This window comes from Podarcis bocagei, assembly GCF_964188305.1.
Source record: "Podarcis bocagei genome assembly, chromosome: 2".
Classification (NCBI taxonomy): Eukaryota; Metazoa; Chordata; class Lepidosauria; order Squamata; family Lacertidae; genus Podarcis; species Podarcis bocagei.
Window position 1 is genome coordinate 2,453,554 of NC_138126.1, and position 27,715 is coordinate 2,481,268.

The 27,715-nt window shown below is 49.0% G+C and overlaps 1 protein-coding gene across 1 annotated transcript in view; it reads left to right on the top strand.

Moving 5' to 3' along the window:
* Positions 1-27,715, top strand: part of COL11A2 (collagen type XI alpha 2 chain) — a 102,485-nt gene that overhangs the window by 66,864 nt on the left and 7,906 nt on the right. The window contains exons 33-62 of the mRNA XM_081181713.1: positions 381-425; positions 1,538-1,591; positions 1,887-1,931; positions 2,867-2,920; positions 3,017-3,070; positions 4,774-4,827; positions 6,216-6,323; positions 7,688-7,777; positions 10,145-10,198; positions 10,778-10,885; positions 11,289-11,396; positions 11,487-11,540; positions 11,657-11,710; positions 12,132-12,239; positions 12,513-12,566; positions 14,207-14,260; positions 14,381-14,434; positions 15,098-15,151; positions 16,523-16,630; positions 17,338-17,391; positions 17,487-17,540; positions 17,779-17,832; positions 17,981-18,034; positions 21,094-21,201; positions 22,454-22,507; positions 22,658-22,711; positions 25,308-25,415; positions 26,137-26,190; positions 26,969-27,004; positions 27,117-27,170. Of these exons, the coding sequence (XP_081037839.1) occupies positions 381-425; positions 1,538-1,591; positions 1,887-1,931; positions 2,867-2,920; positions 3,017-3,070; positions 4,774-4,827; positions 6,216-6,323; positions 7,688-7,777; positions 10,145-10,198; positions 10,778-10,885; positions 11,289-11,396; positions 11,487-11,540; positions 11,657-11,710; positions 12,132-12,239; positions 12,513-12,566; positions 14,207-14,260; positions 14,381-14,434; positions 15,098-15,151; positions 16,523-16,630; positions 17,338-17,391; positions 17,487-17,540; positions 17,779-17,832; positions 17,981-18,034; positions 21,094-21,201; positions 22,454-22,507; positions 22,658-22,711; positions 25,308-25,415; positions 26,137-26,190; positions 26,969-27,004; positions 27,117-27,170 (1,998 nt within the window). The remainder of the gene's footprint in view (positions 1-380; positions 426-1,537; positions 1,592-1,886; positions 1,932-2,866; positions 2,921-3,016; positions 3,071-4,773; positions 4,828-6,215; positions 6,324-7,687; positions 7,778-10,144; positions 10,199-10,777; positions 10,886-11,288; positions 11,397-11,486; positions 11,541-11,656; positions 11,711-12,131; positions 12,240-12,512; positions 12,567-14,206; positions 14,261-14,380; positions 14,435-15,097; positions 15,152-16,522; positions 16,631-17,337; positions 17,392-17,486; positions 17,541-17,778; positions 17,833-17,980; positions 18,035-21,093; positions 21,202-22,453; positions 22,508-22,657; positions 22,712-25,307; positions 25,416-26,136; positions 26,191-26,968; positions 27,005-27,116; positions 27,171-27,715) is intronic.

A 27,715-nucleotide genomic window follows, 5' to 3' on the forward strand; every position in this document is an offset into this window, starting at 1 on the left:
ATATAAGTCCTAGTTGAAATATTATAAAAGACTTCCACCACTGTTCTGAATTTTACGGCGGCGGCGTCTTCCTTGGGTGTTGTGCAGATGGCTGTTCCAAACAGTGCTTTTTCTAGGGTTAGGGGGAGCTGGGGGTGAGTCTATGGAATGTAGGGCCCCCCAAAAGTGAGTGACTGTTGTAAAGGAAGCCTGGGTTCCAATCCTGCCAAAAGGTGTTGGAGCCGCTGGGGGGGGGGGGGAACTAAGCCCCTTTTGCAGGATGAAGCCAAACTGTGTTGATTAGTCGCACAGCTAGAAGGAGGGAGAGGGAGGGGGAGAGGGGGGGGTTAAATGTTTGTGGGATCCTGCTGTGGATCATCTGCCTTTGTTCCTCCTTGCAGGGGATCTCTGGGAAGTTGGGACCCCGAGGCGAGAGAGGCCCCACGGTGAGTAGCCAAGGAGGAAGGTGGCGTGGGTCAAATCGGGTGGGGGCAGTTTTTGCCGTCCTATTCACTATCCCCATTTCACTCCCCACATCTTAATGGACAGTTGGGGGTGGGGAGGCGGGACCCACACATACTGTCTTTCCCACCCATGGGAAGGGGCGCCAGGTCAGGATCACCCTAGACACAAAATTCCAGGGCCCAAGCCTGAGATGTGGGGGGGGGGTCCTGGTGATATGCTGGGGGGCAGATGGTGGGCCCTAGTGGTTCTTCCTCTGTGTGTGCTCCCTCCTACTGGTGAGGCTTGGAGACGGAGGTTAATTGGGAGAGGAGAAGGGGGAGCGGAGGGGGGCAGACTCCCCTGAGAGCGTCTGCAATAATATTCAGAGACGGAGGTTAATTGGGAGAGGAGAAGGGGGAGCGGAGGAGGGCAGAATCCCCTGAGAGCGTCTGCAATAATATTCAGAGACGGAGGTTAATTGGGAGAGGGGAAGGGGGAGCGGAGGAGGGCAGAATCCCCTGAGAGCGTCTGCAATAATATTCAGAGACGGAGGTTAATTGGGAGAGGAGAAGGGGGAGCGGAGGAGGGCAGAATCCCCTGAGAGCGTCTGCAATAATATTCAGAGACGGAGGTTAATTGGGAGAGGGGAAGGGGGAGCGGAGGGGGGCAGACTCCCCTGAGAGCGTCTGCAATAATATTCAGAGACGGAGGTTAATTGGGAGAGGAGAAGGGGGAGCGGAGGAGGGCAGAATCCCCTGAGAGCGTCTGCAATAATATTCAGAGACGGAGGTTAATTGGGAGAGGGGAAGGGGGAGCGGAGGGGGGCAGACTCCCCTGAGAGCGTCTGCAATAATATTCAGAGACGGAGGTTAATTGGGAGAGGGGAGGAGGGGAGGGGAGGACCCCCCACCCAAGAGGATCTGCGATACTGGCAACCCCCGTATTAGGCGCCACTGATACATGTGCGATCATGCGCTGAACCCGGAAATGACCGTAAGGAGGGCGGAACTGGATCCCCTCAGATGGGAGGGAGGCTGCACTGGGATGAGTTGCCCCCTGGCTCTCCGGATCACTTACTTCTCTCTCTCTCTCTCTGTGCCACCTGTTCTTCTAGGGGCCACGAGGCCAGCGGGGGCCACGAGGGGCCACAGGGAAGTCTGGAGCAAAGGTTGGTTTATGGGATATGGGGCTCTTTGTCTCTGGACTCAGCTATACAGCTGCAAATATAACATTTTAAGTGTGTTTTAAGTGCATTATACAAATGTGACACTAGATGGCGATGTTGAGCTAACTGCAGGTTCAATATATATCTTAAAACGTTTTTTAGAAAAGCATTTTCACAGCGTGTTTTATATATGTTTAGATTCAGCCTCCCTTTCCAGGGGCCTCCTGGGTTCTCTCAGGGCTGGCAGAGGCGATTCTGTGTTTCTAAAAAGTTTCCTTTTCATCTCATCCTCATGCAGGGCACATCGGGCAGCGAAGGACCAGCCGGGCCCCCCGGGGAAAGGGTGAGTAAACAGGAAGGAAGATGGGGGGGGGGGTTAAGGAAAGATGGAGGAGGAGGAGGAAGGAGCCCCCAGTGAGAATCTCAGGGAATTAAGAGAGCACCGAGACTCGAATTTAAAAGCGCACGACATGTGAACATCCAGTAGCAGGGAGTTCCAAAGGTCACAGCTGCCTTTCCTCAGGCATCGCTGCTCTGGAATCTGGGTGGTGATGGCGCATCCGGATCCAGCACAACGTTTATTCATTTTATGTATTTGTTTTGTGACATTTATTTACTGCTTGACTGTAAACAAACAAACAAACAGCAGCCTCAACATGGTTTGCAAAGAAAGAAGAAGATAGAAGAATAAAATTGTCAACGAGAAAAATTCACAGCAATAATTTAGGACAATAATTTAGTTAAACAAGCAGATTAAAACACACACCACTTTCTAAGCCCCTAAGTATAAAGTTTTGAGCACGGCGAAGGCACCTGCCTGCTATCAAGTGTCAGGGAGTTCCCAAGGGCAGGCCCTGCCCGACTAAAATTTTGAAATTGACAATGTTTTGTTACACGTTGCCGTTTGCTCTCTGGGTGCTGCTGCTACTTAGGGGTCGGTTTCCCCTGCGTCACCGTCTGCTTAGTCGGTAGAGCATGAGACTCTTAATCTCAGGGTTGTGGGTTCGAGAAACATGTTGGGCAAAAAGGATTCCTGCTTTTAAAATTATTCTTATATATCACATTTGTATACCACCCTGTGCCCACAGGCCTCAGGGCAGAGACAACATAAAATCACAAAATCCAAAAATACATAATAAAAAAACCAGTAAACCCCCCCCTCTTACAGGGGGTTTGTCTAGATAACCCTTTGGGGTCCCAATGATTTTAGGAAGCCTTGCGGTTCCTCCTCCACCAGCTGCTTCTCAATGTTTCCTTCTCCTTCTGCGTCTTCCACAGGGTCAACCGGGACCACAAGGACCAAACGGATTCCCTGGGCCAAAAGGACCTCCGGTGAGTTCTCGGTTATCTGCCCCCACACTCTGCCCACCCCCACCGGTCATCCCCCCTCTGGCCACCCACTGACCCTCTTGTCTTCTTTGCCCACAGGGCCCCTCGGGGAAGGACGGTCTGCCCGGACACCCTGGCCAGCGGGGAGAAGTCGTAAGTTACTCTTTGCTTACTCCTTGCTTATTACTCCTAGTACTCCTACTCCTAGTACTCCTACTCCTACTCCTACTCCCTCTCCTCTCCCCTGCTGACTGGACGACATCGCTGCAAGGCGGATCTGTTGGCTAACCAAACTCCGAAGAGCAACATTCGTTTCCTTATGAAAGTTCAGCGGTACCTCGGTTTTCGAGCGTCTCGGAAGCCGAACATTTTGGTTTCCGAATGCCGAAAACCCGGAAGTACCATATTTTCCCCATTTTTGAATGCGCCTTCAAAGTCAAATGGCTTCCGCTGCGTGTTCTTCAGTTTTCACCATTGAAATTGACCCTGTCCCTTTGCGCCTCGGTTGTCAAATGTTTTGGAATCTGAACGGTCTTCCGGAACGGGTTACGTTTGACAACCAAGATAACCGCTGTAATTCCTACCATAGAACTAGTTCACAGCGGTTTGCAATTATATAAAGGTAAAAACCATTAAAGAAGTGAAAGCAAGCCAAAGAATTAAAAACAAACGCTAGCAAACCATCGCAGAAGGACCTATTCACCTGGTGGAATCAAAAGGTTTCCAGCAGGTGTTGAAAAGCTGGTAGGTCTCCAGTGGCAGAGAGTTCCACAGGGCTGCGCCGATGACACCGAATCTTTGGCTTCTCATTGTGGTCAAATGAGCCTCACCAACTTGGGGAACCAACGGCACTCAGGAATTGAGCTGAGCTATAAAGGTTCAGACAATCCCTTAGGTGACGTAGAACTATTTGCTTCCTTAGGATTCCCCAACAGTTAAGACACTCAGAGTTGAGTGACTCTGAGTGTCTTTTTTTTTTTGCTTTTGCGCTCTGCACACACACGGGGGGTTTTCACGCATTTGACGTGGTGCATCGAATACCCTGCTTTCCAACGGATCCCTCTCACTCCTCCATCGCATCTCATCCCACTTCTGACACCATTGTGGACACCAGGTCATTCAGGAGGAATCCCACCCAGGGGAAACAAGAGAGAGTCGTGTTGTAAACAAAATCTGCCCCTTTTCCCTTATGGGGTATCCAAGAGCCCATATAGAGTCCTTACGTGGGTTCCCTATCTGTAGGAGAAAATAGCAGAGGCCAACCAGAGAATATTGAGAAGCGAAGCAGCTAGTAAGCCTGATCTTTATTAAAGCTGTTGCAACAGGGTGCTCCCCCCACATGCAGGAGGACAGAAGAGGACCCAGAACCAAGCTGTGCCCGCCCTTATATAGACATTTTAAATTCCCTGCCCTGGAGCTCCAGACCACCTCTCCATACATCATACCCACATCACAGAAAGGGCGGTCTACAGCAGAAATCTGAGTGCATTGTTTACCTCCTGTCTGGCAGGTTACCTGTTAATGCTCACTTGATTGGATACCCTAGGGAACCTGGCCAGTCTTTTGTAATGATAAATACTTAGTTCCTGAGCCACGTCACAGGCTCACACCCTATTCATACACAGATATACCCTTAAGACAGGATTTGTGAAGGAAAAGACAATGGGGAGGCGTTTCCATTTTCCTTTGACTTTGCAGAGAAAACATTTGCTCAGTTTGGGAATAAAAAATTGTTTCAGGTCAGTCTTCCTGCGCTGATCTGTGTATGTGCTTGGTTGGTACGTTTATTATATATCTAAGACTTTAAAATTCTTATCACAGTTGTAACCTCCCCCCCTTCTTTCTCTCCCTCACAGGGATTCCAAGGCAAGACCGGACCCCCAGGAGGGCCGGGGGTTGTGGGCCCTCAGGTAAGGAGATGGGGGTCACTCTGCTCCTCCCCAGCACCAGAGAGCAGCCAAAACACCAGACCCTGGGGGGGGGGGACAGTCAGAAGATGGCAAGGGTGGGGCGTGTTCTGTTTTAATTACCTGTATTTTAACAGATTTTGGTATTTTATATTGTTTTAGTTCTGTTTTGAGTTTGATGACTTTAAAACAATTACATTGAATACCTTTCTAGTTTAGTTTGATGTCTTTTTTATATAACTTTTTATTAGTTTTTTAACATACCATTTTCAACAATAATTGAACATACTTTTACATTTACAGATAGGTAGCCGTGTTGGTCTGCCATAGTCAAAATAAAAAAATTCCTTCCAGTAGCACCTTAAAGACCAACTAAGTTAGTTCTTGGTATGAGCTTTCGTGTGCATGCACACTTCTTCAGATACACACCACATTGAGCCGCATGAAATGGAAGTCCATCTGTGTATCTGAAGAAGTGTGCATGCACACGAAAGCTCATACCAAGAACTAACTTAGTTGGTCTTTAAGGTGCTACTGGAAGGAATACTTTTACATCTTATTCACTTTTTTTGACTTCCATCAGTCCTGTCTGAAAATTTTCCAATCTAATCTCCCAGCATGCATTTCTTATTTTTCCTATTACGTTTCAAACTCATAACCAATATCTCTATCTTTTTCTACTTTGTAACACTTCGTATATTTCTCCTTACAAAACTTCTTGTCGTCCTACTAGTGTAATTTGTTGATTACAGTTGCTCTTCAAATAATTCAATATACTTCTTCCAATCTTCTGTAAATCTCTGGTCCCGCAGGTTTCAAATCCTTCCTGTCATATTTTCCAATTCTGCGTAGCCCATTAATTTTGTCTGCCATTCTTCTTTCGTCGGAATTTCTTCTTGCTTCCATTTCTGGGCTAACAAAACTCTTGCCAGTTTAGTTTGATGTCTTAATTGGTTGGAAGTCACTCAGAGGGGCAACCCCGTCAGATGGACAGAATATTAATATTGATATTGATATTGATATTGATATTGATATTGATATTGATATTGATATTAATATTAATATTATCTTGTCTGTGCAAGTTACATTGAGTCCTGGCTTGGGGGAAAGTCAGGATATAAATGCAGCAGCAGCAGCAATAACAACAACAAATTATGAATAAATAAATCACTAATAATATCAATAATAATAAATTCTGCAGGGTGGGGAAGGGGTTGTTTGTGGAGGGTTCTCTCCTTGCTCAGGGGATTCGATCCGTGGAGGTTTTTAAGCAGAGCTTGGCTGGCCGTCCGTCATGGACACTTCAGCTGAGATTCCTGCATTGCCGGGGGTCAGTCTAGATGAGTCCTGGGGTTCCCTCCATACCCTACAACTCTCTGATTCCTTGGCAGGGCCCTGCAGGAGAAACAGGCCAGATGGGGGAAAGGGGTCACCCCGGCCCTCCTGGACCTCCCGGAGAGCAAGGCCTGCCTGGACCCTCTGGGAAAGAAGGCACAAAGGTAAGCCCTTGGCGGGGGGAGCGGGGTCTGGGTGCGAGGGCAAGGGCTCATGGGCAGCCCAGCAGGGGGAGGCGTGGGGTGGGGTTACAGGAATAATCTAGGTTCGAGGCTGCTCAGTCACCCAGCTCATTGGGCAGAGCCCGCGGGTCCCTGTGGAATAATAATAATAATAATAATAATAATAATAATAATAATAATAATAATAGTTTTTATTTATACCCCGCCCTCCCCAGCCAAGACCAGGCTCAGGGCAGCTAACACCAAGTAGAAAAACAATTGATTAAAATACAACTTAAAAACAAGATTAAGCACAACATTGAAATGCAGCCTCATTTCAGCAGAAATTCAAATTGAAAACTTTTTGGGGATGGTGACGTCAAATCTTCACCAAGGCCAACTATCCAGACTGGTCCTACATGGGCCAGAAAAAAATGCCAGGGATAAAGGAAGGAGTCCAGCCACCAACCAGAGCAAAGGCCTGTAGACCAAAGTTTATTGTGCAACAGGTTCAAAGAGGAATTTAGAACTCCGAGGATGGGGTGATAAGGACTTTTAAAAGTTTCCCACCGTATCCCAGAATACAGTTCATACAGCATCGTTGACACATCATTGCTACATCACTGACATGTCACAAAAGGGGAGGGGTAGACAGGGGTTAGGGCCACGGGTGGCGCTGTGGGTTAAACCACAGAGCCTAGGACTTGCCAATCAGAAGGTCGGTGGTTCGAATCCCCGCAACGTAAATTAAATGACGCATACACATTTCCCCTTACTTTTTAGGAGGGAAAAGGTGCGTCTTATGGAGTGAAAAAAAAGGCATTTTAAAAGCTAGGTAACTTCCCTGAGCTGTCAAGTCGAAAGGATGCATTTATGCATAATATCTGTAACATTTAACAACTTTAAAGATGTGGGCTCCCCCCTGTAATTTCCATAACAGGGGAGTAACAGGCTCCCAAGCTCTCTAAGGGACCCGCTACCTTTCCCGGGGACTCATGGGGTGAAAACATCCAAAGCGGAACCCCTTTCCGGGGTGCCTTTTTGGGGTTCCAAGCACTGTGTGTTAGTTAGGCTCAAAAGAGGAGGGAGGAAGCTCAAACTTTGAAAGGTCAAGAAAACTTCCTTGGAAATCCCCTTCGCCCTCTAAGCCCCGCCCCTGGTATCACAGGCCCCGCCCCTTAGCACCAGGCTCCGCCCAGTGCACCCCAGAATTCTGAGCCTCGGGATACCTGCCACCCTTCCCCCTTCGAGGATCCTGCCACGATAGATTCAGGCCCCCCAGCCCAAGAAGAGGGGGTCTGGGGTTTGTGGGGCTCCGGCCAGGATTTGGGGGGTCAACGTGTCCATTGCCCCCTTCTGCATTTCAGGGCGACCCCGGCACCCCCGGAGGACCCGGCAAGGATGGCCCCGCTGGGCTGCGAGGCTTCCCCGGAGAGCGCGGCCTGCCTGGAACTGCCGTATGTACTTGGGGGGGGGGGCTCCTTCCATGGGGTTGGCCTGGGAAACGTAGCCTGGGTGCAGGGGGGGCACGGCGTTTTGCGGGGCAACCATCCTGCCTGCTCTGAGGGCTGAGATTAAACTGCCAGGAGCTAAATGTCTGTAGAAAATACTCAAATCCTGCATTGCAGGGTGTAGCCACTCACGGTGCAACAATACAAATCTAGTCAGTAAGAGCATAACAAATTAAAAGTTTAAAACAAACTTGGGTTTTTTTTTGGGGGGGTCCTCTTCATTTGCCTGCGTGCGCCAGGCAGAATAGAAAGAATTTCAGCAGGTCTGTGAAAGTTGGCACGGAAAGGGCCCCCTGATTCTCCAGTGGCAGAGAGTTCCGCAGGTTAAGCACTGTCTGTTGGAGGAGATGCCAGGAGACAAGGAACTACGTTCACATGTGGTGGGGGTGTAAATATGTACAAGTTTTTTTTGGGGGGGCAAAGGGTGTTTAAGGAGATGACTGAAATCACGGGGTTAAAGCTGACCGAAAGTCCAGAGTAGCATGATTATCAATTTACAATGGGACGGAAGGTTCGCAGGCTAGGAATTTATTGACAGCTGCACGAATTATTATAGCCAGGAAGTGGAAGGGGCAAGGTGAATATAAAATGGAAGAGTGGTATAAAGAGGTGTGGGATCTAGCTATTAACTATAAATTAACATGCCATTAAGGTAAAGATGGGGAATATGCAGGAGGAATGCTTTTGAGGAGATACGGAAGGTGTTTGCAGAATTTGTACTGTTAAAACGAAAAGGCGTCAAACCATCGCAGGAGGTGTTGAAATTTTGGGAGGCTGGATAGTTACAATGGAGTGGTTATATATATATGGAGAGCACTGTCTGAGTGGCCAGAGAAGGGGCTTCTTTGTCTTGGGTGTGCCCCCCACTGGGTACCCGTTTGTTCCGGATGCAACAATGACTTAGGGCCAGGCTGTCTGAAAAACCGCATTCCCTCTTATAAGGCTGCCCAGGTTTTGAAATCTTCGGGGGGGGGGGCTTTTCTTGGTCCCACCACCCTCCCAGGAACACTTGGGGGGAGGCAGGACAGGGCCTTCTTAGTGGTGGCTCCTCCCAAGCAACTTTGGAACTCCCTGCCTGGGGAACCCAAACTGGCTCCTGCCTTGTTCTTCTTCTGCTGGCAGCTGAAGGCTGTTTTATTCCTACACTTAAGGTGTGTTATTTTAGGGGGGGCCCGAAGCTTAAGTTTTGCAAATTTCTTCAAAAAGGGGTCTTAAAAAATATGTTTTGGGGTGTGAGGCATTCAAATCTGCTATTATTTTTGTGACTGGGGAACATTAGATGCAGAAATCCATGGATTGCTTTCGGAAAACCAAAGAATTTAAATTTAACCTTCTGAAAATGTCAGGTGATGCTAAATAATAATTATTTATATTATGTATTTATTAAATAAAAAACCAAAAAAACAATATTAATATAACTGCAAGTGCCTGGTAATAATTTTTAATGATTTCTATTCAATTTTACACACATTTTGCTTACCAAGCAAAACTGAGTCATATTAACTTCACAAAAAGACCTTTTGAATTCCCAAATTATGTTGCAACTTTTTAGCACCCCTCATTTTTTGAATGTGAGCATTGAAAATTTCACCACAGGCCTCTGGGATCTGGCCGAGTTTATTTTCTTGGTTTTTTTTATTTTAGGAAATGGCTTTTCCATAGTGCTGTGCTGTTTTTATTATCTGTATTTTATCAGGTTTGCTTTAATTCTATTAGAGTTTAATTGAACAATGACCTTTTGCATGCTTTTAGCTTTTTGTATTTTACCTGCCGAGTCCCAAGCTGGGGTAGAAATAAATATAAGGCAATAATAGTATTATTTTGGTTAATTGGTTTATTATTGTTGCCCTTATTTAGTAAATTGCTTATACCCTTTTTAGATTATTTTAGCTTCTTTACTGAAAAATAGAATTATATGGTTGCATCTCAGGGTTGCGGTTCAGAGCAAAAAAAGGCAAACTAAAACCCCACATTGCCGTCTTCAGCAGTGACTTCAGAACAGAGGGACTCCCTGCCACTTGACCTCCACCTCCCGCACCGCCTTGGCCCTGCTGCCTGTTTATATTTTACTTAGCTGTGATTCCTGCTTCACAAGGGGGGGGGGCGGGTTGGACTAGATGACCGCTAGGGTCCCTTCCAACTGTGCCATTCTCTTATTCTGCCTTATTGGTGAGGTTGCGTAGCCTTTAGAAGTCTCTGCAGCGCTTTAAATAAATAAAAGGGGAGAGAAGAAGGACTGGACAAGGGGCGGGTGTTTTGTGCTTGTGTGTCTACTTGTCGGCCTGCCTCAAACTCTTCCCTCCAACCCTGCAGGGCGGGCCTGGACTGAAAGGCAACGAGGGACCCGCTGGACCCCCAGGACCCGCCGTGAGTGTTTCCTCCCCCGCCCGGCCCTGAGGCACCGACCCAAAGCACGCCCTGCAGCCACAACTCTGCCCTTCTCCTTGGCACCTCCTGACCTGCCGACTGAGCTCTGCACATGCCCACGAGACCACATTCACACCTGTATCTAGGAAGAAGTTCAGTTCTTCCCCAGTTTCTCATCCCCGCCCCCCCAGTCTTCCATTCAGCTCTCCACATTTTGCAGCAATTTGTGTGCTTTTTTTTTTTTTTAAAAAAAAAGCACAATAGGTTATCATCAGAGGAATTTTTGTCGCCAGCCTTTTCCCCCCAGCCTAGGGAAGAGCACCTGCAATTAAAATAGAGAATAAATAAGCCCACTGAAACATTTCAATAGTGGAGAGTCAACCCAGGCGGGGAGGGGAATTTCTGTCTACATGGGTCTGTCGTCGTCTCCATGTTGGAGCTCGCGTTTGGCGAGAGTCTGCGTCAGCTTAGAGCATCCCACTGTGCTGGGGTAGTGCAGGGTGGCTCCAGCAGAGGTGCTCTGGGTGTGAGCCCCTTTTCCCCATCACTTCAAGACCCTCTTTTCATCTTGCCTTCCAGGGATCCCCAGGGGAAAGGGGGGGCCCAGGGCCAGGTGGCCCCATCGGACCCCCAGGAAGACCAGGCCCTCAAGGACCCGCTGGCTCGGCTGGGGAGAAAGGCGTGCCTGTGAGTAGGGGGGAAGGGGCAGGACTCATGGGTCTTCTCGGGAGGAAGGGAGGGTGGAGGAAAGGCAAGCAGAGCTGGGAGAGGGGCAGATGGTGGGGTACGGCAGAGGGGACCCCCCAAGTTTTTCTGGAGGGAGGGGGAATGTAATAAGGACCCCTCAACACTCCCCGGATTCCTGGGTCATGTTGATTAGAATCCTAGAATTGTAGACTTGGAAGGGACTGCCAGGGGTCATCCAGCCCAACCCCCTTCAAGGCAAGAATTTGGTAGAAGAGACACAGAAGCTGCAAGTGGCGCTTGGGGTCAAGAACTCTGGGGCGCCCCTGGGAAAGGGGGGTGGGCGGTTGAGATTCCGGGGTGAGTCTCGGGGGCCCCCCTCCTCACTTTCTCTTTTCTCCTCCAGGGCGAGAAAGGTCCCATTGGCCCCGCAGGCCGCGATGGCATCCAGGGCCCCGTCGGGCTGCCTGGCCCCGCAGGACCTCCGGGGGGCCCAGGTGAGGATGGCGACAAGGTAAGAGTCTGGAGCGCGTCTCCGCTGCCCATTGCCCCGGCCTCTGGGCTGGGCCTCCCCGGCTCACTCTCTCGTTCTCTCTCTCCGCAGGGCGAAGTGGGCGATCCTGGCCAGAAGGGCGGCAAAGGAGCGAAAGGGGAGCACGTAAGTTGGGGTCCTCTTGAGACCTGCGGGGCAGGGCCACAAAATGCGTTGGGTGGGGCTCTTCCTCTCCTGCCTCTCCATCCATGCCATTCGCCTCTTTCTCTTCCTCCCTGCAGGGGCCACCGGGACCCCCTGGCCCACTGGGTCCTCTCGGGCAACCAGGAGCCGCAGTAAGTCCTCAAGTTCATTTTACCACCTTGTGTCTGGTGTCATTCAGGAATTTTAAGAATGCCCCCCCCCCCAAATCAGCACAGTTATGGTTGGTCATATTCAATATAGCGGTTTTATCTGAACAGAGGGTTGCCTCCAGCTAAATCTCCAAACTTTTGGGGGCAGCCACACTACTTCAATGAGCTTCCCACCATACCCTGTCAAAAGCATTTTTCAGAAGAGCGTTTTGCACGACCCACTAAGGAAAAAGCAAGATGAAAATTGAAACCGCCATGAAGATTTGGGTCTCTTTCAGAAGAAAAGGAAACTGGTTTAGTTGAGAGTGATTTAGTTGTGATTCCTGCATTGTTTTTTTGGGGGGGTTCCAGCTTGGGTGACCCTTGGGTGCCCTTTCTATGATTCTTGTCTTTCACCCTTCAGGGCGCAGACGGAGAGCCTGGAGCGAGGGGCCCCCAAGGCCACTTTGGCGCAAAGGGGGATGAGGGAACGCGAGGGTTTAATGGCCCCCCAGGGCCCATCGGCCTGCAGGTACGCCCAGGGACACCCTGAACGGAGGGTCACACCTCTCCTCCCCCCGTCCAGCCCTCCAACCTGCACCCAATTCCCCACTTGGTCATTCAGCCCCCTGGGTGGCCTTAGACCAATCACTCTCTCCCCACCTAGCCTACCTCACAGGCCTGTTGTGGGGGTGAAACGGGGGGGGGGGAATCATGTACTACCCCACCTCAAGCTCTGCAGAGGAATGAAGGCGGGAGAGAGATGTCATGATAAATAACCACAATTGATCTTGCCTCTTGACAGGGTCTGCCTGGACCATCTGGGGAAAAGGGGGAGACGGGCGACGTGGGGCCCATGGTAAGTGCTGCCCCCCCTGCCCCTTTCTCTCTCTCTCTCTCTGTTCCAAGGCACCCCAATGCTGTTTTTTCTCTATATTTTTATTTCTATTTTAAAATATATACATTTCACCGATTTTACAATCATTTTGACATTTTAAAACTTGGTTTCCTTCCCCCTCTTGCTGCAGTTCCTTAAATTTATTTTTAATATCTTCTGCATGTCCAAATTCATTTAATTTACTAATTTATTTATCTTATTTAAATATATACTCTTATGTAAGTGCAGGTTATTACAATTAACCCTGCCAGTGTTCTTATCTGTCTACAATTTATCTGTAAATATTCAATAAACCATTTCCGCTCTTTTATAAAAAGTTTGTTATCTTGATTTCTTATTCTTCCGGTAAGTTTCACCATTTCTTCATATTCCATAAGTTTTTGTATCCATTCTTTGTTTGCTGGGACTTCTTCTTCTTCTTTCAATTTCTGGGCAAGTAACATTCTTGCTGCTGTAGTTGCATACATAAATAAGTTTCTCTACAATTTAGGTAGTTCTGTCCCTATACAGGCGCCCCTAATGGTGGTGCTTTGGGGTTCCTGTTTCTAACTGCATTGCAGGTTTCCCACTGGGGTACTTTGTTGGCTCTTTGGCAACTAACCCAGCTGCCAGGCCCTTCTCATCTTCCTGTGGAACCTCCAGGCCCAGCAGCAGTCTATCTCGACTCCTAGGTTCTTTGGAGCATTTGACCACTGTGAGGACAGGAAGGGGGCCTTGATGTTTCCTCTTGGGCCTGACCCAGCTGATTTGGAGCTCTTCGGCTCTTTTTACATACATATCTGCCGGACGGCTGGTTTGCTGCCTTGACCAGGCGTGGCTGACTTGTGGCCTGCAGGCCAGAGCTGCCCCATGGGAAGCGGCTTCCCAGCTGCTACAGCTTTACCCCCTGATCAGATTTTCTTGGATTTTGGCTTATCTGCTGGCTGCCTGGCAATGCTCTGGGCACCTTCCAACTCTCCCTCTCCTTGAGAGCTAACAGTGTCTTCCCTGGGAAGGAGGGGGGCCGGGCTGTCCTTTCCAGACTCTGACAGCCAGCTCTCATTTGCAGAGTCGGCCCCTTGCTTGCTTAGCTCAACTTCTGAGGCCAACTCTTCTGCTGTGCTCAGAGGGGCCACGTTCCTGCAGGCCAGTGCTGCCCCATGGGAAGTGGCTTCCCAGCCACTACAGCTTTACCCCCTGATCAGATGCGGACATAAAAGATCCCTCCGCCTGCTCTTGACCGATCCCCATGGGCCATCTGTCAGGGATGCTTGAGATTCCTGCCTTGTGGGGGTGGACTAGATGACCCTCGGGGTCCCTTTATCATTGCTGCGGTTCTATGATCTTAGTGTGAAGACCAGAAGGGTGAGATTGGGGACTAAGCCCTCTGCCTGCTCTTGAAGAGGTGAAACTGTGGTTCGCCCCTTTGGGTTTGGGAGCCTAAGAATAAGGGGGGGGCATCTTTTTCTGAATATTATGGAAATGAAAGCAACGGGGGTCTCTTGCCCCCCTCCCTTTTCTGTCTGTCAAAAGCAGAGTGTTTGCTAAGAGCAGCACATTGGTCCTTGAGTCAGACCTGAGTGGGGCTCAGGTGCTAATAATAAATACACTTCTCCATGCAGGGACCCCCCGGACCCCCCGGACCACGTGGCCCAGCCGGACCTTCTGGAGCAAATGTGAGTGTATTTCTCCTTACACCGCCCCCCACAACTGCTACACCACCACCGCCCATTAACTGATATTCAGCATGGACTTCTAGTCTAACAGTTTGGGGTCTCTTTTTCCTTCCCACACAGGGTCCTCAAGGCCCGCCAGGCGGCGTAGGAAACCTTGGCCCCCCAGGACAGAAGGTGAGTGGCTGGGAGACAGGATTCCTGGGTCCTCTGGGGAGCTTAGTTGGGAGTGGGTCCTGGGAGCCAGTATCCCTGTGAGTTCTGAAAAGCGAATCTGGTTTCCCTGGAGCAAGAAGGGAACGAGGAGGAAGCAGCTGGAGGGAATGACGCCTGGTTTCGGTTGTCTCTATACTAATGCACAGAGCATGGGAAATGAACAAGATGAACATCCAACTGTACGATCCTATGATGCAATGAGTAGGGTCTCTGTGTGTGTTTGGGGGTCTGGGGATGAGTGGGTATTGATCTCCTCTTCCTTGTTCTTGGTTCTCTGGATGGCAGATGAGCTGTGAGTCTCTCAAACGGATCCCCCCCCTTAGGGATCTCGCTCCCCAGATAGTCATGATCCCTTCCAAATCCCCCCAATTGCCCCCACTAACTAATGAAAGCTCTCTTGAGCCTATTATATTATATTCACTGTTCCCAAGTCTATTTACAATGGGGGGCGTGTCCTGGAGAGAACCTCAGGGGCCAGGTTGAGAGGTCTGGAGGGCCTGAGATTCAGAATGAGTAAAAATACACACACTGGCTTGGAGTAAATGAAGAATGGAGGATGGGAAGAGCTTTGGATAGGACCAGACCCACGCCTACACTGCCCTAAATATCCTTCTGTCGTTTCAGGGTGAGGCAGGAGAGCCGGGAGGTCCTGGTGTCCATGGAGAACCCGGTGGCAAGGTAAGAGGCCCCCTCCCCCTCCCCTGCCCCACCCACCACCATTGCGGCACCTGTCCTGCCCAGCACCCCTGATGGGGTTGATTGACAGGAGTGAAACCCGCGTCCTGGTGAGGGACAGGGGAGAAGGGTTTGATTCTCTCCCCATTTGAAGGCAAACCACCTCAACTCCCCAAAACCATACGGGGACCAAAGCGCAGAAGAAGCACCCTTTGAAATGTTGTGTTGCAACAAGGTGCCCCAGCTAACTCATTTACACGAGGGGGCAAAGATCAGTGCAAAACAACAGAAAAAAATGGGCAATATTGGGGGGGAATTGTCCATTAACATCGTAGAGACCAACTAAGTATGTTCTGGGAAAAAGCTTTCGTGTGCCTGCACACTTCTTCGGACACCATCTTCTTCAGATACCAGCTGTGCATGCACATGAAAGCTTATACCCAGAACATTCTTAGTTGGTCTCTAAGGGGCTACTTAGAGGGTGGCGCTGTGGGTTAAACCACAGAGCCTAGGACTTGCCAATCAGAAGGAAGGTAAACGGCGTTTCCGTGCGCTGCTCTGGTTCGCCAGAAGCGGCTTACTCATGCTGGCCACATGACCCGGAAGCTGCACACCGGCTCCCTCAGCCAGTAAAGCGAGATGAGCACCACAACCCCAGAGTCGGCCACGACTGGACCTAATGGTCAGGGGTCCCTTTACCTTTACATTTAAGGGGCTACTGGACAATATTTTTACTTATTTCAACTGCATCAGACCAACATGGCTACCCACCTGAATGGGCAATATTGTTATCAATTCATTTAATTTGTGTCCTGCCCTTCCTTGCTTTGTGCCAGAGGAAGTCGCTTTGCCAAAATTTGTGGGTTAGGCACAAACGGCGTGCAAAAATGCCCGTGGGAGGAGAAATTTGTACTAAAATGCTGTGGGAAGGACTTTGAAAAAAATAATAAATGTGTGAAAACGTGGGGAAGCAGGCGAAAGACCGGAGAAACGGGAAAACCAGAACTTGTACATTTGCCAGTCCCTGATCCAGATTCCCCGTACAGAACTTTAATATCTGACATTTTCCCTCCTGGCCCCTAAAATCCTTCATGGCCCTCCATAGACGCTTCCTTCCCACAGATGCAAACGACCCACTGCCTAATCTCAGTGTGACCACCTTTTCTCTCTGCCCCTATTCAAGACCCAAATTTAAGGGCTTGGTTGCTGGACCAGGCAAAAAAATCCTTCTGGTGTCTCCTGCAGCGGCCAACCCAGCCCCCCCTCTGCCCTCCCCAGAGTCCCCCTCCCCCCACACTGCCCCTGGCATTTGGAGGGTAGACTGCCCCTGGAGCTGGAAGCCATTTTGTCTCACCACCATTCCTCTCCCTCTAGGGCCCACGGGGAGAAAGAGGAGAGAAAGGCGAAGCTGGAGCTGCTGGCGTGGCCGGGCCCCCTGGCGGGAAGGGCCCCCCCGGAGACGACGGCCCCAAAGGGAACCCCGTAAGTGGTACTGCAGAGAGAGAGAGTGGGGCGAGTCCTGCCTTGCCGGGGTTCGGCTAGATGACCCTCAGGGTCCCTTCCGACTCTGCAATTCTGTGATTCTCTGTTTCTATCTCCACTTGATTTCATTCCATTCTTGGGGGGAAGTTCCTTAAAATTGGAAAGGGGGCTGTCATTGAATGGGATGGAAAAGGTAAAACGAAGCCATGTGTCTGTTGGGAAGGAACAGCTGGGCAACCGGGAGCGAGGGCTTAATCTCATTTTTTTTAAATATATCTTTATTAGTTTAAAATAAATACATTTATGAGGAAACAGACGTACATACAAGTAAACAAACATTCCATCCAGCAAAAAACAACAGCAAAATCAAACAAACCACCACACTATAAAATACAAGAAGGTTAATATAATTATCATCCTATATACTCCTGATACTGAACACAATTATAAAACTTACAGAGAAGAAATTTAAAACTGACTTCCAATTAATCTCACTGTACTTTATCTATCCATTACAGTTACATATTTCTTATATAATTTCTTTTTACCTCCCTACAAACTTATATTTATACAGTGCAGGGATCAGTCTAATTCTGCCAAGATGTTTCCTTTTATTCCCGAGTTTTCCAAAGATTCTTTAAAGATTCCCCCAATCCTTATAGACTTTTTGTTTTGATTGGCCTAATCTCTATCTCTCACTTTTTTAGGGTCCAGTTGGTTTCCCTGGAGATCCGGGACCCCCTGGCGAAATGGGACCTCGGGTGAGTCATGGGACCCCTTTCCCTAGGAGCCCCCACAGAAGGGCCAGGATCTGACCCGGGGGCTGACCGTGACTTTGTTCCCCTCCTTCCAACAGGGCCAAGACGGAGCCAAAGGCGACCGGGGAGAAGATGGAGAGCCAGGAGAGGCGGTAAGCGCTCTAGGTCTGGCCGGAAAGAGGTTCCTGGTCATCTTCGGCTGGGTTTGGTTCCAGACATGATGCCTCCTGCGAGTTCACCCTCCTCTTTCCCCAAGGGCGAAGGGTCTCCATCACCTTCTTGGCTTCCCAAGACGTCCTTCTGCCGGAGTTGCCTTCCCCTTCTTTGTCTTCTTCCCAATTCCACTCCTCCTCGTCCAGCGTGACCCCCTTCCCTTTCTCCCCCTTCCAGGGCTCTCCAGGACCCACTGGTGAGAACGGACCCCCCGGCCCGCTTGGCAAGAGGGTGAGTGGAAAGGGAGGGGCCTCATCCAGTCCAGCCTCAAGAGGGTCCGGGCCCTTGGGCTTCGGGGGCCAGAGAGAGAGGGGCCCCTGTGCCTGGGGGCCAGCTTGGCATCTCTCTGAGCCCGGTGCCTCCCCATCTCTCTCCGCAGGGTCCGGCCGGCACCCCAGGCCCCGAAGGACGTCAAGGGGAGAAAGGCGCCAAGGTGAGTTACCTGGTCGCCAGGTAAATGGAAGGGGAAGCCAGACAGGCAGGTGGCTTGGCTACCCTAAAGAAGAAACTATGGGATGTCAGAGGAGCCAAACAGGCCCGTGTGTGTGTGTGTGTGTGTGTGTGTGTGTGTGTGTGTGTGTTGTGTTATACCTTTCTGTTTTCCATGTGCTCTTTTAATATTTGAATTTATTTGCCCTGCCCTCTAAGGTCCCAGGGCAGGGGTTAGAACAACTGAAATATATTTTTACTGCTCTTTCATTTTTTAAAAAAGAGATTTAGTTGTGATTCCTGCATTGCATGACCCCAGGGGCATAGCTGTCAACATTTCCCTTTTTTTAAGGGAAATTCCCTTATTCCGAATAGGATTCCTCGCAAGAAAAGGGAAAAGTATGCCCCTGGGGTTCCCCTCCAACTCTGCAGTTCCATTATTCTTAACCTCCCTCCCTCCAGGCTCATCCTACTCCCAAAACTCCTTCAAGGACTTCCATTTCCCCAGCCACGCCACATCCTTTGGCACTCTGCAGGGCAGCACAATCCCAGTGCACGTCTACTCAGGAGTAAGCCCCGGAGAGGCCCACGCAGAAGTAATTGCTAGGTGGCAGGATTGTGGCCTGAGGCCATTCCTCCTGCCCCGGAGGGATTTGTAGCTGGTTTAGGATGGATCTCTCAGCTGCAATTAAAAAACAGAAAACAAAACCCTGAGCTGTAATTTCAAAAGATTACTGGGCGATGGCTGCAAACCGCTTGGGGCTGCGAAAGAACAGAAATAAAATCCCCTGCCGAGATGAAGTTGGAGTCCTCCCTCGCTTAGGCCACCTTGATTATATATTTCATGGAAATGCAGGCTATAAATTCTCGAAATGGATAAACAGCGAAAGAGGGCTTGGAAACGATGTGCTCTGTTTTTTTTTAAATAGAACAACAAAGTTCTGGGATCTTTATCTAGCTCTTAGGACAGCAACGCACCAACTTGCACACCTGACACCATCGCTAAACAGCTGTGGGAGACGGAGGTGTTTTGCTCTTCCCAAAAAGCACAACTCAAAAGCCCCACAAGGACCAGTTAGCTGTGATTGCATGGGGTTGGGATAGATGACTCTTGGGGTTCCCATTCCAGCCCTACAATTCCTGATTTCCCCTCTCAGGAGATAAAAATGTTTTTGTATATGTTGGAAGCTGTCCAGAGTGGCTGAGGTAAAATTATTACTATTATTATTATTATTATCATCATCATCACCTTTGTCATCATCTCAGTGTGGAAGAGTGGCCTTTGTTTACAAATCTGTTTCCAGGAAAACGAGTTGCTTCAGGGACTTCGGTGCAGTTTCTTAAAAAACAATTATCATTTGGTTTTACAAATTTGTTCACATTCAAAATCACAAATAATAAAAAAAATTACACAAGATTCTTCCGAATCTCTGGACTGCCCTCCACGGGTTCTGTAATTAACCTTTCCAACTGCATATTGTAAATCACTCTAATTTGTCAGTTGTCCAAAGTCCATGTAACATTGCAAGCGTTATTTAAGACCTGCTATAGACTCCAAATGCTTATTACAGTGGTCTCTCAAGTATAATATGAATTTCCCCCATTCTTCGTTGAAGTTTTGATCCTCCTAGTTTCTGATTTCCCCATTCATTTTTGCCATCTCTGCATAATCCAACAGCTCGGTCCGCCATTCCACGCTGGTGGGGACCGACTTGGGTGCAGTTTCAACAGGCTGGGACAGACTCCCCTCCCACCATAATTTTGATTATTTCTAGATGAAACACAGCCTGGGGAGTTTGTGGCTTTGGAGGGAAGGGTGTGTGTGTGTGTGTGTGTGTGTGTGTGTGTGTGTGTCTGTGTGTGTCTAATTTTCTCCCTGCTGGCTTTCCCTCATGCAAATCCCAACCCCACCTCACCCAAAATCCCCGGCTGGGGAAACACAGCCAGATGGGTGGAGTGTAAATAATAAATTATTATTATTATTATTTCACTGTTGGGGCTCATGCGGAACTGGCAGCCCCCAAACTCCACCCAGCCCTTTATTCCCTTTCCCACTTACAATAAAGTAGGACGCCTCACCCATCCACATTTTAATTCAAGGACTGTTGGGTGGGGTGGGTTTTTTTTGTTTTTTATTGGTAAAGATTTTCATTTCCTTTTATAAGTCGTATAAGAACGGGTGAAAATCAAAAGATGGAAAATCTGAACTGTGAAAATTGGGGGTTGGACTAGATGACCCTCAGGGTCCCTTCCTATGGCACAATTCTATGATTCTTTTATACTGCTGTTTGTGGAATGTATTATTTAGTTGTGAACTACTCTATTTATTTACTTATAGTTAATAATAATAATTGGTATGCCGCCCTTCCTCCACAGATCTAAAGGCGGTTCACAACATAAAAATGCAATACAAAAACCACAAAATACAGAATAAATCCCGCTTGCTGGTTTTCCATTTGGAGGATCTGTTTAGCCTCTGTAAGAACGGGCTGTCAAACTGTGTGAATGAATGAAATTTATTATTACGGTCACAAACCAGTTCCGGCTCACTTACAATACCAGGAAAATCATAAAACACAACAGGAATACATTGAATTGCAATTGGGTATAACAGAGACAATTCAGATATAGCGGCAGTTAAAAATATATATTAAATCTTGATCACTAAAATATAACCTAAAATTGTCATTTAAAACCTTAGTCATTTTGGTAGCACAGCTTGTTCCCTGAGTTTTATGGCAGTCACACAGAATTTGGCCACCCTGAGCGTGATCTCTAGATCCTTGTCCTCTACCAGGAGTTTTAGACACTGAAGTTCGGACCCATTTGGAGATTTTGGTATAATGGGAGTGATAAATACCGAGCATATATCCCCGTAGAAACGGCAGCGTGGAATAGCAAGAAGGAAAGCAACTGGGTTGTGCGTCTGGGCAAATGCAAAAATATTCCGAAACAGAAGTGAGGGGGCAGGGATTGGCCGCTTTGTGGACTTGTCGAGTCAGAAGGGACCCCCAGGGTCATCCAGCCCAACCCCCTGTGACCTTCTTCCCCTTCCCTCTCTAGGGAGAGCCAGGAGCGCTGGGAGCCCCAGGGAAGACGGGGCCCGTGGGCCCTCAGGGACCCCCGGGGAAGCCAGGGACGGACGGACTGAGGGGCCTCCCGGGATCAGTGGTAAGGAGACCGACCCGGACGCCGGGGTCCTCTGGGAGGGGCCGGGTGCGCATGGGTGTGTCCGCTGAAGTCGGGCTCAGTTGGGGCCCCCTCGTGTGGCACCAGGGGAGCCTCAGAGACCCCCACCAGTGGGTCTTGTGGTCCTCCAACCAAGTCCCGTTGCAGGAACCTGGAGAGTTTGTGGGGGGCGTATGGGGTGTCAGGGAAGGGACCTCTGGTGGGGACATGTCTTCTCCTTCTGGGGTGCTTTGTCCACCTTTGGCCCCCACCTCACACTCCGGGGAGTTGTGGGCCTGGGGCGGGGGTTCCGATCCCGGGAAACGGTGAGGAGAGCTGAGGGGTCTCAGACCCTCGGAGTTGGGGGCTCTGGCGGGACCAAATCCAACCTTCAAGAAGGCAGTGGAGGAAGGAAAACAACATGGTGGCAGGTTGCGAGGTTCTTGCGGTTATCAGGAAGGCCGTCCTGAGAATCATCCCGTTTTTGTTTTCAATACTGTAATGCTGTATTGTATTTTAATATTCGGTTGGAAGCCGCCCAGAGTGGCTGGGGAAACCCAGCCAGATGGGCGGGGTATAAATAATAAATTATTATTATTATTAGTAAGGTGCCAAAATTATGGCTGAAGGTGGTCTCTGTAGAGACTGTTACAGCCAATGCTTAGTCTACGGGGTATTTTTATGTTTAGTAGATAATCCATTGGTTTTTGGATCGATTCTAATTTTCCTGAAATAAAGCAAAGACCAGAATGGAAGGTGGTTGAAATTGCTACGCTTCACATGGTTGCTTCTAAATGCTATAAATAAAGTATGTTCAATCAGGATAAAAAATAGAAGGCACAGTGGACGCTCAAGTTGTGAATGTGATCCGTGTGGGATGCACGTTTGCAACCCACAGCGGCACGTCTCCGCATGCACGGGTTGCGATTCAGTGCTTCTGCGCATGTGCAAAGAGCGATTTAGCGCTTCTGCGCATGCGCGAGCTCCGAAACCCGGAAGTAACCTGTTCTGGTACCCAGCTGCAGCGGCCGTTGTGATTCTCCAGCAGTTGAAGAAGATGGGTGGGGGGGGGTGCATTGCAGCAGGGAGGGGAGGGGCTGGTGGGCGGGGCCAGAGCAAAAGTGGGCGGAGCCCTGGGCGCTTTGAAGGGCGGGGCTGTGTGAGGGCCACCTAGAGAGGCTGGGAAGGGCTGCCTTTGGGCACTGAATTTCACACCCTGACTGAACTCTTTTGCCCCCCTCCCCGTCTCTTCCAGGGGGCACAGGGCAAGCCAGGAGCGACCGGGCAGGCTGGGCCCCCGGGACCAGTGGTGAGTGTCTGGGGTCTTCTCCATGGCCGGGGGGGGGATGGTGGGTGGTGTGACAGCCTATGGGGAGAGAGCTAAGGGTCTCGCAGGGGGTTGAGCTGGATGACCTTTGGGTTCCTTTCTGACTCTACTATTCTGCGGTTCTTTCTGCAGGGCCCCCCCGGCTTGCCTGGGCTGAGAGGGGACTCTGGACCCAAAGGAGAGAAGGTAAGGCGAGGGTTCCCTCCGCAGATAGGGGGCAGTTGCTTCTCTGTTTGCCCCCAAGAAGTCCATGTCACACCATCACGTTGGTCTCTTAAGTGGTGAACGTCAAACTCAGTCAGTAGAAAAGGGACTGTTGGTCAGGGAGACCTCTGGCTAGGAAGCTTCTCCTCGGTGTTCGATGGGCAAAAACGGACAAATGCAGGCCCGGTTTAATCTGCGGAAAAGTGTAGCTTGAGATGGGTTCTTTCCAGGTTTCTCTTGGGGGAGTGAAATTGACTAGACCACAAGTGGCCTGGGATCTGGGAAGTAACTAGATCGCGGGTCAGTTGCAAACTGGGAATGGCTGAAGTCATAAATCGCTTGCAAGCCAGAAAACTGACTACACCGTATTTCAATTGCAAACTGGAAATTAACTAGACCATAAATTGCTTGTGATGTGGAAATTGGCTGGACCGTAAGTCGCTTGGGATCCTCAAAAATTGACTAGGCTCCAGGTTGCATGCTATCTGGAAATGAACTAGACCGTAAGTGACTTGGGATCTAGAAATTGACTAGACCGTAAGTGACTTGGGATCTAGAAATTGACTAGACAGTAAGTGACTTGAGATCTAGAAATTGACTATACAGTAAGTGACTTGAGATCTAGAAATTGACTAGACAGTAAGTGACTTGAGATCTAGAAATTGACTAGACAGTAAGTGACTTGGGATCTAGAAATTGACTATACAGTAAGTGACTTGAGATCTAGAAATTGACTAGACAGTAAGTGACTTGAGATCTAGAAATTGACTAGACAGTAAGTGACTTGGGATCTAGAAATTGACTAGACCGTAAGTGACTTGGGATCTAGAAATTGATTAGACCCTCAGTGACTTGGGATCTAAAAATTGACTAGACCCTAAGTGACTTGGGATCTAGAAATTGACTAGACCCTCAGTGACTTGGGATCTAGAAATTGACTAGACCCTCAGTGACTTGGGATCTAGAAATTGACTAGACAGTAAGTGACTTGAGATCTAGAGATTGACTAGACAGTAAGTGACTTGAGATCTAGAAATTGACTAGACAGTAAGTGACTTGAGATCTAGAAATTGACTAGACAGTAAGTGACTTGAGATCTAGAAATTGACTAGACAGTAAGTGACTTGAGATCTAGAGATTGACTAGACAGTAAGTGACTTGAGATCTAGAAATTGACTAGACCCTAAGTGACTTGAGATCTAGAAATTGACTAGACAGTAAGTGACTTGAGATCTAGAAATTGACTAGACAGTAAGTGACTTGAGATCTAGAGATTGACTAGACAGTAAGTGACTTGAGATCTAGAAATTGACTAGACCCTAAGTGACTTGAGATCTAGAAATTGACTAGACAGTAAGTGACTTGAGATCTAGAAATTGACTAGACAGTAAGTGACTTGAGATCTAGAAATTGACTAGACAGTAAGTGACTTGAGATCTAGAAATTGACTAGACAGTAAGTGACTTGAGATCTAGAGATTGACTAGACCCTAAGTGACTTGGGATCTAGAAATTGACTAGACCCTAAGTGACTTGGGATCTAAAAATTGACTAGACCCTAAGTGACTTGGGATCTAGAAATTGACTAGACCCTCAGTGACTTGGGATCTAGAAATTGACTAGACCCTAAGTCAGTGTTTCCCAAACGTTTTTGGGCAACGGCACACCTGTGTACTAAAAAAAAATCTCGCGGCACACCACCATTAAAGCCCCGCCCCGTGACGTCAGCGCGCAGCGTCACGTCGGGAGGGACGCACAAAAGTGAACGTTTTTTCCCTCGGCAGCTCCTCTCAGCTGCGCTCAATCCGCCTCCGCGCAGGCTGAGGGAGGGAGGGAGGGGCGCGTGTGACCCGTCTCTGCTGGGAGACCAAACCCAGCGAGACAGAGTCGCGCGGAGGCGCCCAGGCAGCGCTGCCGGCTGCGAGGAGGAGCGCCAGGCAGCAGCAGGAGGCGCGGCCTCTCCTCGCCGCCCCCGCCCCGCCTCTCGCCGCCCGACTCGCCCGCCTCCCTCCAGGCATCTCGCGGCACACCAGCCGATGTCTCACGGCACACTCGTGTGCCGGGGAACACCGGTTGGGAAACACTGCCCTAAGTGACTTGGGATCTAGAAATTGACTAGACCCTCAGTGACTTGGGATCTAGAAATTGACTAGACCCTCAGTGACTTGGGATCTAGAAATTGACTAGACCCTCAGTGACTTGGGATCTAGAAATTGACTAGACCCTCAGTGACTTGGGATCTAGAAATTGACTAGACCCTCAGTGACTTGGGATCTAGAAATTGACTAGACCCTAAGTGACTTGGGATCTAAAAATTGACTAGACCCTAAGTGATTTGGGATCTAGAAATTGACTAGACCCTCAGTGACTTGGGATCTAGAAATTGACTAGACCCTCAGTGACTTGAGATCTAGAAATTGACTAGACCCTAAGTGACTTGGGATCTAAAAATTGACTAGACCCTAAGTGACTTGAGATCTAGAGATTGACTAGACCCTCAGTGATTTGTGAAGTGGTCCAGTCCATTCCCCCCCCACCTGCCCTGGTGCCCCTCCAGTAAGTGCTTCCTCTCCCCACAGGGACATCCCGGTCTTATCGGCCTGATTGGACCCCCAGGAGAACAAGGGGAGAAGGGAGACCGAGGCCTGCCTGGCCCACAAGGCACCGCGGGGCAGAAAGGAGAAACGGTGAGTGTTTGGGGGCAGAGATGTGGGGCAGGCGGGATCCAAATAAAACCAGAACAAAAAAAATGGAGGACCCTAACCCCTGAGCCATCAGGGAAACGCCAACAGGAAACAGGATGAAGGAGAATTTGTGGCCAGGCCTCCATTCAGGAGAAGTTGTCTGCCTGCCTGTCAAGGATTCCTTCGCTGGGATTTCTGCTCTGTGGGGGTTGGACTAGATGACCCTCGGAGGTCCCTTCCACCTCTAGGATCACACAGAGAAACAATCCTACGTGATGTTGACACCCACCTGAGTCTTCCTCCAAACATACTTTTGCACCACCACTTGTTTCTTTTCGCTGTTTAATTTGTTTTATTTTTTTGATTCTGTATCCTTAGGGTGAGTGAAGGGTGAGCAGTGGATAAACGAACAGGAATAAAAATGCAGATAATTTGTCGTTGTTACCTGTCTGCAGGTTTTATTGCCTTTAAAGGTTTCTCCATGAATAATCAAGACCAAAATCTTCTACTGGAGCCGATTCCGGTCGCCACAAAGAGGGAGAGAAGGGGGGGGAGGGGACATGGGGGGGAAAGAAGCCGGGGGGGGTGTCTTCTGTGCCTACAGCATGGGGGGAAGGTTGCAGGGACTGGCAGCAAGGCAGGAGAGCCAGCTAGGACTCCTGGGTCCCCTGAGATGGCATGGTCTTGCCCAACTGACCCTTTCTCTCTCTGTTTCCCCCCACAGGGAATCCCTGGTCCAACCGGCCCCCTGGGACCCGCAGGACCCCCTGGTCTCCCCGTAAGTGAGCCCCCCCTTGCCCTCCCCACACCCCGTCCTGTGTGGCACCTTCTAACACCTTAAAAAAAACCCATGCTTTTCAGATTTATACATTTCACGAATTTTTCAACCATTCTGACATTTCAAAACTTGACTTCCTTCCCCCTCTTTCTGTGGCTCCTTAAATTTATTTCTAATACCTTCTGCCTATCCAAAATTAACCAGATTTGCTTGTTTATTCGCCTGCTTTAAATATATAACCCTTATAGAACTGCAGGTTATTACAATAATCCTGCCAATGGTTTTATCTGTAAATATTCAATAAACCATTTCCACTCTTTTAATAAAAAGTTTGTTGTCTTGGTTTCTTAGTTTTGTGGTAAGTTTCGCCACTTCCGCATATTCCGTAAGTTTTTGTACATATTCTTCCTTTGCTGGGACTTTTTTCCGTTTTGAGGGCAAGTAACATATCTAATTGATTTTTTACTTTTATTGTTAATCATGTTTTTATATTGTATTTTATGCTGCTTTTATAATTAAGTATTTTAAAGTGTTTTAAATTTGTTGTTAGCCGCCCTGAACCCGGTTTTTGAACCAGGAAGGGCGGGGTATAAATAAAAATTTATTATTATTGTTGTTGTTATTGCCACAGTAGTCGTGTACATGAATAAGTTTCTATACGGTTTGGGTAGTTCTGTCCCTGTAATTCCCAAAAGGAAAGCTTCTGGTATTTTTTACAAAGGTTATTTTGAATATCCTTTTCGTTTCATTATATATCATTTCCTCCTCCCTTCCCCAGGGTCCAGGCGGCCCCCCAGGTCCTAAAGGAGCCACGGTAAGAGCCTCCCCACACATTGAGCCCCCCACCCGCTTGGGGGGAGAGGCGGGGCGAGGGCGTGCCCCTCTTTCCCTCGCGTGCCACTGACATCACCAACTTCCTTTTCTAGGGTCAAGCGGGACCCAAAGGTCAGCGCGGAGTCCCTGGTCCTCCTGGACGGCCGGTAAGAAAACCCCACACATTCCCTGCTTCCTCCCCACACCCCAAGGTCTGCTCCTCCAGCTGGGAAAGTGAAACCCTCCTGACTTGAATGGCCCAGGAAACTGTGTTGTTGTTTTTAAAAAATTATATTCATGGTAAATATTCAGGCAGTAGCGCTCAATACTCTTACTCCCAGGGTTGTGGGTTTGAGTCCCATGTTGGGCAGAAGATGGGTTGGACTAGATGACCCTGGGAGTCCCTTCCAAACCTGTGATTCTGTGGCAATAATAAGAGCAGTGGACATGTTGGATTGGGTCCAGGTAACTGGGATTTCCCCACCCAGCCTCCCACACGGCTGCCCTCTGCCCTTCTCAGGTCAGCCAAAAGGAAGCCCCTCTCCAGAGTTAGACTGTGGAACTCCTTGCCACCAGGGAAGTTTTTAATGTGTGACATTTTAATGTATTTTTAATCTTTGTTGGAAGCTGCCCAGAGTGGCTGGGGAAACCCAGCCAGATGGACGGGGTACAAATAATAAATTATTATTATTATTATTATTATTATTATTAT